Source organism: Akebia trifoliata, chromosome 6 (genome assembly GCF_017979445.1).
Source record: "Akebia trifoliata isolate Shusen 1 chromosome 6, ASM1797944v1, whole genome shotgun sequence".
Taxonomy (NCBI): domain Eukaryota; kingdom Viridiplantae; phylum Streptophyta; class Magnoliopsida; order Ranunculales; family Lardizabalaceae; genus Akebia; species Akebia trifoliata.
The window spans coordinates 2,271,089-2,288,541 of NC_141380.1; the positions used below are offsets into that span (position 1 = coordinate 2,271,089).

Here is a 17,453-nt window from a genome sequence, read left to right on the forward strand (position 1 = left end):
TGGCATTTATTAGAAGAGTTGTGATTTTCTGACTCCTCACAAACTCTCCTGACGTGGCATGCACATGAACCATAGATTTTTCATTGGGATACACAATTGCACATCCCCATAAATATGTGCAGTTGTGCACCCGAGTGGTTCATGCACACGCCACGTCAAGAGAGTTTGGGGAGAGTTTGTGAGAAGGGGGAGTCAGAAATCATTATTCTTATAAGAAGATGAACCGAGGGTCTAAAAATAGCAATCTGTAGAGGTAAGATCAAAAGAGCAAGAGAGCACTACCCCAATCGTTTTGGATGACTTCGAAATTTTTTGGAAAACTCTACTTGTTGGAGGGAGATAAAAGCTCTTAGAGTAAACTATAGTGTTAGTGTATACGAGCAGAGAAATCAATTAACCTGAAAATTTTATAGAGATCAAGGAAAAAATTAATCTCGAGATTATTTATAGAAGTAATCCAATCCTAATGATTTGTGGCAGAAATCTTGAGGTATGAAAGAAAAATCAGATTTCTTGCTATTGGGCATGTAAGGTGCACAAGTGTTTTGACACATGTAAATGCTTCATAAGGATTAATAGAGAATAATTGACATAAAACCCAAGATTAATGATGAACATAAGGACCGACTGAAATTAAAGTCTGTATGAATGTGAGAATGAGGAGTACAACAGCAGCAATGAATTTAAGGACTGCCCATGGACTATTGAAATATTCACGCTTCAATATCGTTTTCCATTTGTGCCAATGGATTGCTTTCCATGTGTGCCAACGGGTCATATAATATGCTTCCATCTGCTCACAAAGCTTAGTAAAATAAAAGTCCTCTATGGTCACTTCTTTGCAGAGATTGCTGAAGAGAACTGAAACATCTTCCTCACTACCCAAGTAGTTGTTTATAATTCTTTTCTTTTGAAGTAATTCGACGTCTTCCGTCGAGTTGATAAGGAAATCCATGAATGCTGTGTATGATATAATGTGATGTGTAATACCATGGGAACACTGCTCCAAGGCAATAAAGTTTCTAAATAGCCACTCTGTCGATTCTTGAATGATTAAAGGTGGGATTTCTAGCACTCCATGGTTAAACGACATGTCGAATAAATTATTACTCTTACCCATCTTAAAATGGATTCCTGCACGATTGAGCTCTGTTGCACAACGCAAGGATCCCCACTTCACATTGCATGTTGTCATCGTTTTAGGTGACGAGGGAAGGTAACAATTGTGCAAAAGATCGAGTAAATGTTTGCCATTACTTAGATTGCTCTTCTTTTGTAACACTTCTTGCTCCATGTTCAAAATTGGTCCAAAGAAATCGAAGATGAGAAGCACAAGAGAGTAGGATGGAAGATCTGACACACGCCCCACTAGAAGATTATATAAAGACTCAAGGACGATAAACAGAATCTGATTTTCTAACAATAGCAAGTCGCGCATAGTAACATTAAACATCCAAGCTGTATTGTATAAGGGGTAACATTTGTCTCTCAATTCCCATTTCGAGTACTTAAGGAATAACTCTAGTATGAAACAACCATCAACTAGCATTATTTGAACAAAATTATTGTTTTCAAGATCAATGGCCTCTCCATAGTAACTATTAGCTCTTTCTTTCAATCCCCAAATAGCTTTGCCAATATCATCCAAGCTTACTCCTTCTTCTGATGCTCGATGAAGTAAGTTGTGCATGTACCGCCATTTAAGCTTTTCCATAGCTTGCAAATTTTGTTTGCCATGATGATATGGTCCAATTGAGACTATTTGAGGGTTATATGCACTTTCATTTAGATTGCGAAGTAATCGAGGGACTCTATAGATACTACAACCTTTGTATGTTGGGGGCACTTTTTCAAGCCTCTCTTTGATAGAATTCATATAAAGCTTGTATGGGTCTTCAAGATAAATGCAAGTATGGCTTTTTCTTTCATTTTGCGATGCTCCACTACAGCTACCGGCCATCCCTATGCAATGGGCTTGTAGAGATGTCTTTTGTAATTTCAAGCCCTTAATTGTTTCAATATCAAACTCACCTGCATCACTACTAGTCTTATGGAGCAAGAAAAAAAAAAATAGAAATGATAATAATTATACTTGATTAACCCATTATAACAATACAACATGCAATTACCTATAAAAAAAATATGTAATTTGTTTTTGAGAAAAGATTGTCAACATAGTGTTGGAGAGTTGTCATGAATTCAACTCGAATTCTTGATGATCCGTTAACGACCGTATGATCTGATTAGGGTATTTTTTAGGATTCATTCTTTGTGTGAGAAATAAGAGCCGCAAGAGAGAGAGATTAGAATGGGTGTAACAGGGGACTAGGGTTTTCTAAAGAAGTTTGTAGAAATCTCGTTTTGATATAGTGGATTGATCATCGCTGCCTGTGGACGTCGGCATCTTGATGAACCACGTAAATCATGTCTTCTGTTTTGTTTTCTCTATTTTATTTTTGCTTTAGATTTCTTGCTCATAGTTGGCTTTATTCATTGCACGCTTTTGCACAACACATAGTACATATCAAAATATGATAGACTACTAGAAGCTTTGACAAATCTTATAGCGAGATCTGATATTTTTTTTCGATCAAAATTGTTGATTAATTTACCATCTCTTTCGATGCAATTAAGACAAGAGTTGAATGGATTCAAAGTGGGAGAAAAGAAAGAGGAAAATGTTCAACATGAGAGAAACAGAAGAGAAAGAATGCGAAGAAATACCTCCACCCACCCCTCTGTGAAAAATCGAAATAACAAAGACAACATAATCTCCCAAAACATAAGGATTTACGTAGTTCGACAGTGTGCCTACGTCCACGGAACATAACAAGAATAATCACTATTTTCTCATATTATTTTACAGCCCTAGAGATATCTATATATATAACTGAGAGTTACCAAAACATGTAGAACTTCCCAAAACAGAGAACCCCATAAATTAGAAAACCCTTAAAAAAAATATTACACGATTGCCCTTTTCATATCCCTTAAAAAATTCAGGTCGGGAGCTCCATCCCAACAGCTTTGTGTAACGCAACAATATACAAGACATTTACACAACCCCTCCAACCAAAAAAAAAAAAAGCAAATAAAATACCACACCACACCCACTTTTAAAAAAATTAGAAAAAAAAGTGTATAAAAGCCATGTAAAAAAAAAAAAAAAATACTCATTCCATCTAGCACTCTTTGGGGAAGAAATAATTCAATACCAAGCAGCGAATTCGTTGCTTTCTTCAATGCCAAACAACAAATTCGTTGTTTTTCATTAGAAAACAATGGATTCATTTATATTTTTTTATACTCAATTCAAATCTTATTTAGAACGAAATTTTTGATTGGACTGTCCCTTCTACTATTCACAAATTGAAATAAATGACCACAATTTTTAAAAGGTGCAGGCTTGCTAGGTTAGTTAAAGTACGAAAGCATAATCATTAAAAGACCATACATGGCAGATTTCATAAAGCATCCAAATCATATAAACTCGGGGTGGAGAATTGAAACCCTCCACCCACACCTAAATACATTCCATGTAAGCCATAATTCGAGAAAATTATAATAATTAATTAGAAACGGTTAGATGTGAGAGATATGGGACAATAATCATAACGATTCGAAGGCAAAATAGATCTCTAGAAAAGTCGCACTTTCCCTCATCTCAATCTCAATATGTATCTTTGATGGATATATATATATATATCTATATATATATATATATATACAAGATTCATAGTGATCAGGACATGTTTTCTAGCAATTAATCTATTTTGCCTGATAATCGCCACCCATCTAAGTCGTTCAATTCATTTCATGGAGATTCCTTCTTCTAAACAAGAAATAGAGAGTGAGTGAAGTTACCTTGATTCCAAAATGGCATAATTCATAAAAGTTTGAATTTATGAATCCTCCCCAACACCGTTAGTCCCTTCTCCTTCATTTCTTGATCCTTTCTTTGATCTCAGACTTTGTTATTTATAATAACGTGCCCCTATGTATAAACTTGCATGTTTAAATATTTAATGTGGCAACAATCTTGCATTTGTTGTCATAAATCGGAAAAGTATTGTTATATTTTTTTTCCTCTAACCAAACACAAATTGACTTGAATTCTTTACATAAGTCAAGATCCCATGCAGTGTCCCGTTTCTATATATAAGTTAGATGTCTACGTGGCAGGTTTTAATTGATCTTTTAAACATCTTAAGACTCCTAATCAATGTATTTATTTCCTAATCAAATTTTGCCATGTAGACACCTAACCTATTTTATAGGCACGGGACATTGTATTGGATCCTGAGTCTCTTTACATTACATATTTCCGGTGGCTTATTATTTTATGATAAGTTTGAATGGACTTTCTCCACATTTTTTTTTTTAGATATCATGGATATTCCCACTCTTTGGGTAGGACTGATCCAACTGTCACTGTCCCCCTAAGAAAGTCCTACAGGCAAAAGGATAAGTCAAGGGTCAAATGACCCTAGAGGGTGGCCCCAAGAAATTCATAGCTTCGTGGGATTTTCAACACTTGATCGATTTTGGACCCTTGTACGTGATCTGACAATCTATTGGATCAGTTCAGGATTAACCTTGATGACCCAATCCAATGTGGATTGTATATATATCTACGACATGTAATGTCTCAAGGTCATTTTTTAAAGAGTCCCGATAATATGACTTGTCAGGTGGCATAATCAAATGACTCAATGACGAGGATAAATTCGAGAACCGTAGATCTGTATGCCTAGGGATACACCATTCCCTTGGGATAACTTTTTTTTGGAGAAGTGCAATTGTTTATCCAGAGGCGATCAGATTTACAATACCCAAACTTGTCATGTCATGGAGTCATTTGAGTATGCCACTGGAATTTTTTAATGGGAAAATTAATTAATATTAAATCATAATTATATTATTTTATTTAAATAAAAGTAGACAATCTAATGGTGGGGTCTAACTATATGGCCTATGTGGAAGTGCATTGAAAAGATCATGAAAATTCTCATCCAATCCTAAAGTTAGCTAGAAGCAAAGAAAATTTTTATATGACTAAAGGTTTCATTATTTTGCAAAGTGAACTAATTAATCACAAATAGTGATGTGTTTTTTGATTCGTTGAGTTGCCACCAATCATGGTTTTAAATCTCATCCGAGACGGATAGGCTAAGTGTCTCACAAATGCAAAATCTCGCAAGACAAACAAGATTATTGGGGCAATATTTTGAAAATCTTGTTTGATTTAGTAAAACTCGTTCTAGTCAATTGGGATTTTGTACATATTATTATTTTTTAAATTTAAATATTTATTATCTAAATAAAATATGATTAAACATCCTCTAATCTACTTTATTTTATCAAATAGAATTATAATTAGTTTCATATATATATATATATATATGTTCGGCACCCTACTATTCTCCCTATGTGTTTAATCCTACATGGGTTAGAAGTTTTGAAATGAGCTAATTTTTTGTGAGGATGATCTCCTAAAACTCATGTTGGAAAAAACACGCAGGGGCAAAATGTAGGGTAAACAATATAGTGCCGAACATTTCCCATATATATACACGTGAATAAATAATTATAAATCGAATTAAATGGTTTATCTCGTCCGAGACAAATTAACTCGTCTAAGACAATTCGGTCTTGTTCATGAACCAGATGAGACGTCAGACAAAGTCTTGAAACTATGTCCGTAAAATTATATGGACTTTTATAAGAACAACTTTATTATATAGTTAACAATCAATGTTAAAAAAAAAATTAAATAAATAAAAGAGGAAGGTAGTTGGCTTCCATCAGGGTGATATATGTTGGAACCTTTTTTTTAAATAAAACATTATTATTTTATAATTTTTATTTTTAATGTAAATTGAAGAACAATCTATAGTTGGACCTAACCCACCAGGGGCTAGGACGATCAAATGAGGGTTTTAATGAAATTTCTTAGTTGGTGATCTTATATGGATAATTAATGTTGGAGTGACCTCAGTGGGGGATACACAGGCGGCATCCTGACGTGGTGGCACGTGCATGTCTGTAGATGCGTTTTCTTTGAGATACTAGTAAAACGCATTTATAGACATGCACGCGCCACCACGTCAAGGTGTCCCACCCTATTCCCCCGTTGAGGTCACTCCATATTGATAAAATTGGGGGTTGTAATGAAAAGAAATTATTCATAAATTTGAATTATTATTTATGATTAAAAATGGTGGAGATTTAAATTTCATAGATATATGATAATCAAAACTTTTGGTTCTAATTAATTATAAAGCTCTAGATCATGCTTTATGTATGTGTTTTGGGGATTAAATCACAACAATTATTATTAGAACACAGATTGAATTTTTTTTTTTTTTTTTTGATGAATCAATGAAAATTGTGATTTAAAATTATTTCAATCAAAGGATTCACACTTGAATATGTTTAATTGGATCTATAAAAGAGTTTTCGGGTAATTTAGATATGTTTTATTGAATATTAGAGATATTCCCTGTATTTTAAAATTGATGACATGCATCTCTTGACCTTAGTCTTCTAAATAAACTAATGGGAAAAGACTGAAATGCCCTCACCTTCAACCTCTAGTCAAAAGCTCAAATTTTTCATCTCAAAACCTATCGTCTTCAATCTTTTTTAATACAAATTTAACACTAATCATCTAACTTAAGATTTTATCTACTTCAAGTTTTCAATATTCAAATATCAAAATAAGATACAATTTTACAAGAAGTATTAAAATGATGAAATTTTGGATATAAAAATCTAGGATTTTCTATGAAAGAAACAAGGTAAAAAATGGTGGACGAAGATAAAATTATCATAGAGGTTGAAGATCTTGAAGATGACTTGTTTTGGGAAGTAAAAAATAAAGGGGAATTTTGGAGAAATTGAAAACAATGGATTTTAGGGAGAAAAATCTTGGGTTTTATGTAAATGGATTAGTTCTTGGTTGAAAACGATGAATTGAAAAAAAATTGAGTAGATATACTATGGAGTTTTAAAACACAAGGGGTATCTCTAATATTCAACAAAACAATGGGGACGAGTCTAAATTAGCGAAGAATTTTTCAAAGAGAGCTGCTATTGCCACACTAACTTTTACTAATGCAACCCCAAGATTCGTGTTAATCTTTAGTGATTTGCACATGAATTGGGGTGGTCTTAGCAAAAGTTGATGTGGCAATAGAATCTCTCTTTCTCAAATCCTAGGTTTAGATAAATTATATTGGCACCCCAAATTACTTGTAATACTCCAATTACTTTATTATTTATCAATTCCTAACTAAAAATTTACGCACCCCATTTAAAATAGAAATTAACATTTTTACATCAAAATTTTTGTTCGTAACCACGCAAAAGATAAAAAAAAAATTACGATTTGCTAGTATTGACAATAAACCATAAAAAAGAATAAATTGACATTAAAGACTATCCTCTAATTTGACCTCTTAATGTTAATCTCATGCTTTTCCCTCTTCGAAATTTCTCCATCAAAGAGAAGAAAATATTCAAACATACCGTTGTTTCCTTAAGTGCGAGAGAATGACATTCTCACCTTATTAATTTTTGAATTTTTAAATTTGATTGGGGGGCCAATAGAAGATCTGTAGATTTATCAAAGGATTCATATATGAAATGCGGGTTGACTTTCACTTAAGGCTAACCTAATCTTTCGTTTTGCTTGCAGGAGTTAAACCTAATATTTCCAATTCTTCAGGAGTATTCTTAAAATTCCCATAAAACTGTAGTATGGAGTAGGTTGATCCTTGATAGTCGTAACTATGTTGTTTTAGGGATCTGTACGGAGCCACTCAAGACCATACGATCCAAATGTTAATTTAATGGTAATCATAAATCAGATCCATCATTGATTAACATCAAACATGTTTCCACGCAATTGCATATACCTTGATAAGATGCGAAATAAACTAATACTGTCTCTCACAAATGCATGTTTCTTTGAATAAGAAACTTGCAATATATTGATTACTTTGGGGTTCGTGGAGTGTGATAGTACTGGTCAACAAGGAGGTACAATAAATCAAGTCATGCCTTCATGCTCATCCAACTTAAATAATTTTTATGAAGAAATTTTTTTCAGGGTATTTTTGCAATTTCACTAATATTATATAAAACACTAGCAGGATTTCTTGAGATATTTATATATTTCTCATTTTTGGTGAAATGGTGTAATCTGTAATTGCGAGTTTTTCTTCATAGTGTAATTGGTGTGATCCGTGGATGTACCTCAATATAGAAGAAATCACGTAAAATCTCTGTGTTTCTTTGTGTGATTGCCTCTTGTGTTAGATTTTTCGATTCATTTTCTTACTTCGATTGTAATTGTTTTCTTAACAATTGGTATCTATATCAACAACTCTTGATATTAATGATTAAATTGCGGATGTTTGGTCATAATTGTTTGATTATGCTCCTAAGTGGTCACCCCTTATTTGTTAATTAACAAATCTGGTTGACAATGCTCTAATACAAATAAAGATTTTTTAATAAATTAATTGAGCAGAGATAATATTGATATCCCAAGATATTCCACAAAAAAGATGGAAGAAACAGAGGTAGTGCACCTAGTTTTGATACTAAATAACATAATCTAATCCTAATTAACATCAAACATGGTTCGATATCTCCATACATCTCAATACAATGCAACATTAACTTGTACTCTAACCAAAACGACAAAATCCATGATTAATTGGGGAAATAATAAGAAAGGACTGAAAATACAGTCTGCGCGATCGTGAGAATGAGTAGAATAATGGCAGCAATGAATGAAATGATAGTCCATGGATTACTAAAATAATCGCGCTTCAAGATTGCTTTCCACTCGTGACAAGGGAACTTATAATAGTTATACACCTCATCGAAGAGCTCGGTGAAATGGAAACCAGTTGCAGTAACTTCCTTACAAAGATTGTTGAAGAGAACTGAAACAGCTTCTTCATCACCCAAGTGGTCGGTTATAATTCTTTTACGTTGAAGTAATTCGACATCTTGTGTGGAGTTGATGAGGAAATCCATGAACATGACATATGAAGTAATGTAATGGTCCCAACCATGCCAACATTGCTCCAAAGCAATGAGGTTTCTAAAGAACGATTCTGTCCTGTCTTGAATGTTTAAAGGTGGGATTGTCAGCACTCCAAGCCAAAAGCTTGCATCGAATAAGTTTCCATCTGTACCCTTCTTAAAATCGATTCCCGCTTGATGGAGGTCTGTTACACAAGGTATGATTTCCCTTATTCTCCGCTCTTTGGCCCTATTTCAGTAGACGATGGAAGGTAAAAATTGCGCAAAAGATCCAATAAATGGTTGCCACTTAGGCGTTCACCCTTCGACTTTAACAATGGATCCTCAATGCACAAAGTCGATTGAAAGAAAGACAAGGTGAGTTCCACATGGGAGTATGAGGTTGAAGGTACTGCTAGTCGATCATATAAAGACTCAAGGATGGTAAATGGAATCTGATTTTCAAGCAATAGCAAGTCACGCTGGATAGTATTTGCCATTCAAGGTTGATTGAATAAGGGTCGTTTTCGTCTAGAAAATCATTGCTTTCGAAGTCGATGGTCTCTGCATAGCTATTACTGATTATTTCTTTTAATCCCCAAATGTCTTCACTGCAAGCATCAAAAATTATTCTTGGTTGTGGTATTCTACGAAAAAGGTCACGCATGTACTGCACTTTATGATTTTCCATAGCTTTCAGATTTTGATTGCCATGGTGAAATGGTCCAATTGAGACTATTTTAGGGGTATAGGCCTTTTCATTTAATTTGCGAAGGTTTTCAGGAATCCTGTAAATACAACCTCCTGGATATGTTGTAGGCACGTTAATGACCTTTTCTTTGAAAGAATCCATGGATAGCTTGTATGCAGCTTCAATGTTGATGGAAGTGTGGTCTCCTCTTTTATTACCAGCCATCCCTCTGCGCGAGATCCTCATAGGCAATATCCTAATAGAATTCTCTTCTTAATTTCCAAATGTCAATCGTTTCGATCAAACTCACCTGCACCAAATCCAAACTACAAAGGAAAAATAAACAAAAATAAAAATAAATTGTTTATGTTAAATTAGTGGATGATGTGAGTCTGCTTTCCTATGCAAAAGTTGATTTGAGAAACATCTATTACTCAAAAAAAAATATTGTTTCACATAAAAAAAAAAAAGACAGAGGCCACTCAAATGGCATTTTCAGGGATGCAAGTTCTGTCGTGTGCTCTAAAAATGGCTTTTGGGCCGAAATTTTCCGAGGTTCTGCATTTAATAGAGAAAGAAAAAAATGGAGAAAATAATTAAAAAGTTCCCTTTCTCTTTAATTAAATGAGACTTGAAGAATTATAAATTTAAGAAAGCCTCACCTCTCCTAACCGCAGTTTACTAATTTATCATCCCCCTCTCTCAATCCTTGCAATGCACCCATGGAAAATACTAGTGTTAAAGGAACGTTTGAGGTTAGAAATGTCTCACACCTCAACCCCTCTTTGTCTCTTCTCTCTGTTTCTTGATTCTGTCCTTCCTAGTTTTGTTGAATATATAAGATACCCCTTTGATACATCCCCTTCACATTAGTTATTGTAATGACCTAAATTTTCTTATCTTCAACCTCAAATTAAAGACCCACTCATTCTCCTCCTAAGATAAGTTGAGGTATTTGTACATTTCTCGTTTTTGGTGAAAGGGTGTAATGTATAGCTGCGAGTTTTTCTTCATAGTGAAATCGGTGTGATCCGTGGGCATACCTCAATTTAAAAGGAACCACGTAAAATCTTTGTATTTCTTTGTGTGATTGCATCTTCTATTTGATTTTTTGATTCGTTTTTATGTTTCGATTGCAATTATTTTCTTAACAATTAGTATCCATATCAACAATTCTTAATATTGGTGATTAAATTGCGGATGTTTGGTCATAATTGTTTGACTATGCTTGTAAGTGGACACCCCTTCTTTATTAATTAACAAATCTGGTTGTCAATGCTCTGATATTAATAAAGATTTTTTAATAAATTAATTGAGCAGAGATAATGTTGATCTCCAAAGATATTCTATTAGAAGGATCGAAGAAACAGAGGTAGCCCACGTAGTTTTGATACTAAATAACATAATCTAATCCTAATTAACATCAAACATGATTGGATATAACTCCATACATCTCAATACAATGCAACATTAACTAATACTCTAACCAAAATGACAAAATCCATGATTAATTGGGGGAATAGTAAGAAAGGACTGAAAATACAGTCTGCCCAATCGTGAGAATGAGTAGAATAATGGCACCAATGAGTGAAATGATTTTCCATGGATTACTAAAATAATTGCGCTTAAAGATTGCTTTCCATTTGTGACGACGTTTCTGATAATATTTATCCACCTGATCGAAGAGCTCAGTGAAATAGAAACCAGTTATAGTAACTTCCTTACAAAGATTGTTGAAGAGAACTGAAACAGCCTCTTCATCACCCAAGTGGTTGATTATAATTCTTTGACCTTGAAGTAATTTGACGTCTTGTGGGGAGTTGATGAGGAAATCCATGAACATGACATATGAAGTAATGTAATGGTCCATACCATGGCAACATTGATCCAAAGCAATGAGGTTTCTAAAGAACGATTCTGTGTTGTCTTGAATGCTTAAAGGTGGGATTGTCAGCACTCCATGGCTAAAGCTTGCATCGAATAAGTCTCCATCTATACCCTTCTTAAAATCGATTCCCGCATGAATGAGGTCTGTTACACAAGGTATGATTTTCCATATTGGTTCTCTCTTTTGCCCCGATGATGGACGGTAAATATTGTGCAAATAATCGAGTAAATGTTTGCCACTTATGAGTGTAAACGTCGACTTTACCAAGAGATACTGACTGCTCAAAACTGATGGAAACAAAAGCAAGGTGAGATTCGCAAGGGAGTATGAGGTTAAAGTTACTGCTAGTCGATCATATAAAGACTCAATGATGGTAAATGGAATCTGATTTTCAAGCAATAGCAAGTCGCGCTTGACAGCATTTATCATCCAAGGTTGATTGAATAAGGGGTCGTTTTTGTCTCTCAACTTCTTATTTGAGTATTTAAGGAGCAGTTCTAGTATAAAACAACCATCAAGTAGCATCATTTCTAGAAAATCATTGCTTTCAAAGTCGATGGTCGGTGCATAGCTTTTACTGATTATTTCTTTCAATCCCCAAATGGCTTTGCAGCAATCGTCAAAAATTATTCTTGGTTGTCGCAATCTACCAAAAAGGTCACGCATGTACTGTCCTTTATGATTTTCCATAGCTTTCAGATTTTGATTGTCACGGTGAAATGGTCCAATTGAAACTATTTTAGGGGTATAGGCCTTTTCATTTACTTTGCGAAGGGTTTCAGGAACCCTGAAAATATAACCACCTGAATACGTTGAAGGCATGTGAATGACCTTTTTTTCAATAGAATCCATAGATGGCTTGTATGCATCTTCAATGTTGATGTAAGTGTGGTCTCCTCTGCGCGACATACTCTCAGGCGATATCCTCATAGAATTCTCTTCTTAATTTCAAAATGTCAATTGTTTCGATCAAACTCACCTGCATCAAATCCAAACTACAAAGGAAAAAAATAAAAAATAAAAAATTATTTTTGTTAAATTAGTGGAAGATGTCAGTCTGCTTTCCTATGCCAAAGTAGATTTGAGAGACATCTATAAGTCAAAAAGTATATTATTTAACATTAACAAAAAAAAAAAAAAAAAAAAGACATAGTCCACTCACATGGCATTTTCAGGGATTCAAGTTCCGTCTTGTGCTCTAAAAATGGCTATCCGACCGAAATTATCCGAGGTTCTGCATTTAATAGAGAGAAAAAATGGAGAAAAAAAATTAAAAAGCTCCCTTTCTCTTTAATTAAATGAGACTTGAAGAATTATAAAGTTAAGAAGCCTCACCTCTGCTAACCTCAGTTTACTAATTTATCCTCCCCTTCTTTCAATCCTTGCAATGCACCCATGGAAGATACTAGTTTGAAAGGAACATTTGGGGTTAGAAATGTCTCACACCTTATCCCCTCTTGATACATCCCCCTTCACATCAGTTATTTAAATGACCTAACTTTCCTAAAATTCCAATCACATTTGGATGCCACAAAGATTAGCAGTCAATATAGTAAAAAAAAAGTTTTTCAAAATTATAAAAATAACTTTAGATAATTATTTTTAATGCATTCAAAATAATCTATACATAATAGCTACTACTGATTTTGTAATAATTTTGGGAACAACATTTACACTGTTCCTGTAATTTCTCAATCTTCCTCACTTGTTTTGGTAAAAATGTCCATTAAACCAACATCAGATAAGGTTAGCTACTGACATCATTGATTATCTCCCAAATTAATAACCAATTACCAACCTGCCAAGAATTATTTGCTCATTGACCCCAAAAGCAGGTCAATTGACCCATATTATATGTTACATAAAACACACTCTCTCTTCAAGTGGTTCAAGGAAGACAAACAACAAACTGTACCATAGTCTTGATTGTAAAATTAAATAAAAGAATTGTCATCATCTCCAACTTATGTTTCCATGTTATCTTGTGATAAGGTTCCAATAATATCATTTTGGGACCGTAATTTCACCGAGATTACCATCGTATAAATACTAGTTCCCTTAAAATAATAATAAATTTTATTAAATCCCAAATTAATGTGACTAACAATAGTTTGTTACTAATTTCAGGTGAAAAGGGCACATTCGGAAACCAACAAAAGAAATAACAATTATGGTTACAATACGCGGGCCGAAAGGAAGTTTCTAGAAAAATATCGATCGATTTGGGCGCCACGTCACCGCGCCGCGGCTAGCCAAGACCGCGCCGCGGTCATTTCGAGGAATTTATCCTCGAGATTTTTACAGAAGCTTCTAGAAACTTCGGTGGTTGTAACTGATTGGGTCATTTGAGTCGAATTATCCGCCAAATCACCCCGATTACCCGAATACAAACATTATAAATTTGAGAGTTGATTTCAAAGAAGGGGTCCCCTCTTGGGTTCCTCTTAGGCTCTTTTCTTCTTTAATTGTCTTTAGTTTCTTCTTAGAATTCTTTGTAATTTTCTGTTGAGAGACCTCTTGAGTGTAGTGAGAACTTCAAGAGTGATCCATTCATACTTCTTGTAATCCTTTGGAGAGCTATTAAAGGAGCATTACTAATCAATCATCATCTTCTTCACCCATTCTCTCTTTTCTCTTTTATTAATTTCTGCAATTTTAGTTCTTGCAATGATTGGCTAAATTCTCATTAGAGAAGTTAAGGAAGCCATAGCAAATTAATCCCTCTAGTGTAGATTTAAATTCTTGTTTTGCTTACATGTTCTAAATCTGAAAACTCTCTTCTGATTAAGGTAATCCAACTTATAATTCTGATCCAACTTAGATAGCCATTACTTAGATGAGTTCAAGAATGACTATGCTATGTGAAAAATTAGAAGATAAGTTGGGCAATCTCAATCATGCTAGTGTTTTCATGATTATCTTTTAATTACTTTCAAGGATTTAATTGTTCCACCATGTGTTACATAAAACACACTCTCTCTTCAAGTGGTTCAAGGAAGACAAACAACAAACTGTACCATAGTCTTGATTGTAAAATTAAATAAAAGAATGTCATCATCTCCAACTTATGTTTCCATGTTATCTTGTAGAAGCCCATGGGCCTAACTCATCCTCACAAAACCGACTTATAAGGTGAGAAATGCTCTGAGTAAGTTTACATACAATCCAAGGTCATAATACCGAGATGATGTGGGACTATGCTCACACTCCCCCTCACATGTAACGTGTCTCATATATTCCTATGGTTACTCGCTCTGATACCATGTAGAAGCCCATGAGCCTAACTCATCCTCACAAAAACCAACTTTTAAGTTGAGAATTGCTCTACGTTTATATAAGTCCAAGGTCATGAAATCCAGATGATGTGGGACTATCACTCATATCTTACTCTTCTTCACTTGTTACCCACCAAACCTTATTTTTCAAGTTTGTTACCCACGAAACCTTGGAGTGGGGATCCATATCATAAAATTCAAATTGATATGGTTAATTTGTTACTTAACATACCTTGGAGTGAATCATAATCACATTAGTTTGTGACATCCAAAAACATGATCTGATGTCACAGGGTTATAAAGGACAAAGTTCTAAGAACTTTTATAATAAAAAAAAAAAGTTAATTTTCACCTTTGAATTTTAGTTTTAATTTTGGGAGTTTAGTGACCATCCATTTTCAACACCTTCGATCAAGTTCCAAAAGGATATATATTTTTAATTATTTTCTTTCGAATCTAAGTTTTTCCATGAAATCTAAAAGATTGTGGTATTGGATTACCAATTTGATAGTTCGTGTGAGCCCAACGATCCTTAGAAAGATTTGAAAATACAATATGATAAAGTTTTTCCTGACGCAATTATAAATATCAAATTCACAGTATAAGTCAACATGTTACAGTCATAACAGTTGTGGTTTTTGGAACCTTGGGTCGCAACAAAAGTGTACTGTTCATCATTACAAAGGATATTTTCATAAGTTCACTATTATATTAAACCTCACTATTATAAAATCGTAACTACGTTTCTTGGGGGATATATATTTCTCTTTATTGGGTAAAAGGGTGTAATCTATAACAAAGAGTTTTCTTTTCATAGTAGAATTGGTGTGGATCCGTGGATGCACCTCAATCCTAAGGGAACCATGTAAATCATCGTTGGTTTTGGCCCTAATGTCAAGTTGGTTAGATTGGGGTATTCAAGACTCGAGTTTGTGGTAGCGTGTGGTGGTTTTAGGGGCTGATAGACCCCTATTTTTAGTGATGAAATTATTTTTCGATGATAGAAAATATGTTGGAAGCCAAAGAATCTTATATATTTTACTTCAAAAAACCTAAAATTGTGTTGTTATTGTGACTTCATCAATAAGATATATTCATCACCACCCATGGGATTAGGCAATTTTGCCAAACTATGTAGATCCTTGTGTTTTGTGTGTGATTTTATTCTCTTTTCTCTTTTGTTTAATCCAACAATAATTACATGTGCTTGTATGTGTGATTACATCTTGTTTTTTGGTTCTCCATTACTTCGATTTTTTTCATGGTGAATTTATAATAAAATCATTTACAACGTGTTATCCTAGGGGTGGATTTACAATGAGGGCAGTGGAGGAACTTGCCCCCCAAAGAATTTCAAAGTCTTAAAGATTTAAGAGCTATTGTGATATATAATAACGGTGGATAAAAATATTCATCACTATTAGGCCCACAATTGATTTTTTCTCTTTAAATTGCCACCACAAGAATTTTCAAAGTCTTAAGGATTTAAGAGTTATTTTGTGACATATAACAACAGTGGATAAAGATATCCATCACTATTGGCCCCACAAATTTTTTTTTTTTCTCTCTTAGGTGCTCCTATAAGAATTTTCAAAGTCTTAAGGATTTAAGAGCTATTGTGACATGTAACAATGTTAAATACAAATATCCATCGCTATTGGCCCCACAATTTTTTTTTCTTTTCTCTCTTAGTTGCCCTCACCAAAAAAAAAATTCACTCTTAGTCCTGGCTCCACCCGTGTTTCTCATTATAAACGGTGCTATCACATCCCATTTTTACATAGACTTATAAAAATCAGAATGTAAGTCATGGATAAGATTACATTTTCAAAATAATTTCAAAAATAGATACATACATATATATATATGGGAAATGTTCAGCAACAAACATTTTGACAAACATTTTTCAAAACATGGGTTAGAGGTTTTGGAATGGGCTTATTTTTGGTGAGGATGATCTCTACGGTGAGGAGATCATCATCACCAAAAAATCAGCCCATTCCAAAACTTCTAACCCATCAAAAATATTTTACAAAAAATGGACGGTCCACAATTTTTCAACTTGTAAACTGGGGCTAAAAGTTTTGGAATGGGCTGATTTTTGGTGAGGATGATCTCCTCACCAAAAATCAGCCCATTCCAAAACCTCTAACCCATGTTTTGAAAAATGTTTTGCCAAAATGTTTGCTGCTGAACGGGACCCTATATATATATATATATTAGCAAATAAGTTTTTATTTTTATTTTTATATCTAAAAGGGGCATGATCCATATGGAATAAAAATGTAAAATTACATTTGTAACCCTCCTTTAAAATAGAGAGCTACTATTACGACACTAATGTTTACTAATGCCATACCAATTACGTGCAATGCTTTGGCGGTTTACATAGGAATTGATGTGGCATTAGTAAAAGTTGGTGTGGTAATAGCAATTCTCGTAAAATATCTTCTTGCAGATTTTTTTGGTTATGGAGTCCTCTTATTTTTAGATTACTCCTATGTATACAAGTGTAGAATTGAATTAAGGAACAAATTTCACTCAGCCCACCAAAATATTT

General features: G+C 33.9%; 2 protein-coding genes across 2 annotated transcripts in view; both read right to left on the reverse strand.

Moving 5' to 3' along the window:
- The window catches only part of LOC147399540 (UPF0481 protein At3g47200-like), a 32,281-nt gene that overhangs the window by 11,655 nt on the left and 3,173 nt on the right, over positions 1–17,453 (reverse strand). The window lies entirely within an intron of this gene.
- On the reverse strand, positions 568–12,946 carry LOC147399542 (uncharacterized). The gene is made up of 4 exons (XM_086446535.1): positions 12,781–12,946; positions 11,242–12,613; positions 8,758–9,289; positions 568–2,074 (listed from the first exon to the last, which is right to left on the reverse strand). Exons 2-4 carry the CDS (start codon positions 12,546–12,548, stop codon positions 605–607), a joined length of 3,309 nt encoding a protein of 1,102 aa, XP_086302661.1. The 5' UTR covers positions 12,549–12,613; positions 12,781–12,946; the 3' UTR covers positions 568–604.

Excerpts from the sequence above, each read along its gene's own strand:
- LOC147399542 (XM_086446535.1), bottom strand. The coding sequence starts at position 12,548 with ATGAGGATATCGCCTGAGAGTATGTCGCGCAGAGGAGACCACACTTAC. Across the intron at positions 9,290-11,241 it reads CTTTCTTACTATTCCCCCAA|GGCCAAAGAGCGGAGAATAA; the intron begins TTAATCATGGAT and ends CTACTGAAATAG. Across the intron at positions 2,075-8,757 it reads TTCTCACGATCGCGCAGACT|CTATTTTTTTTTTTCTTGCT; the intron begins GTATTTTCAGTC and ends TTATTATCATTT.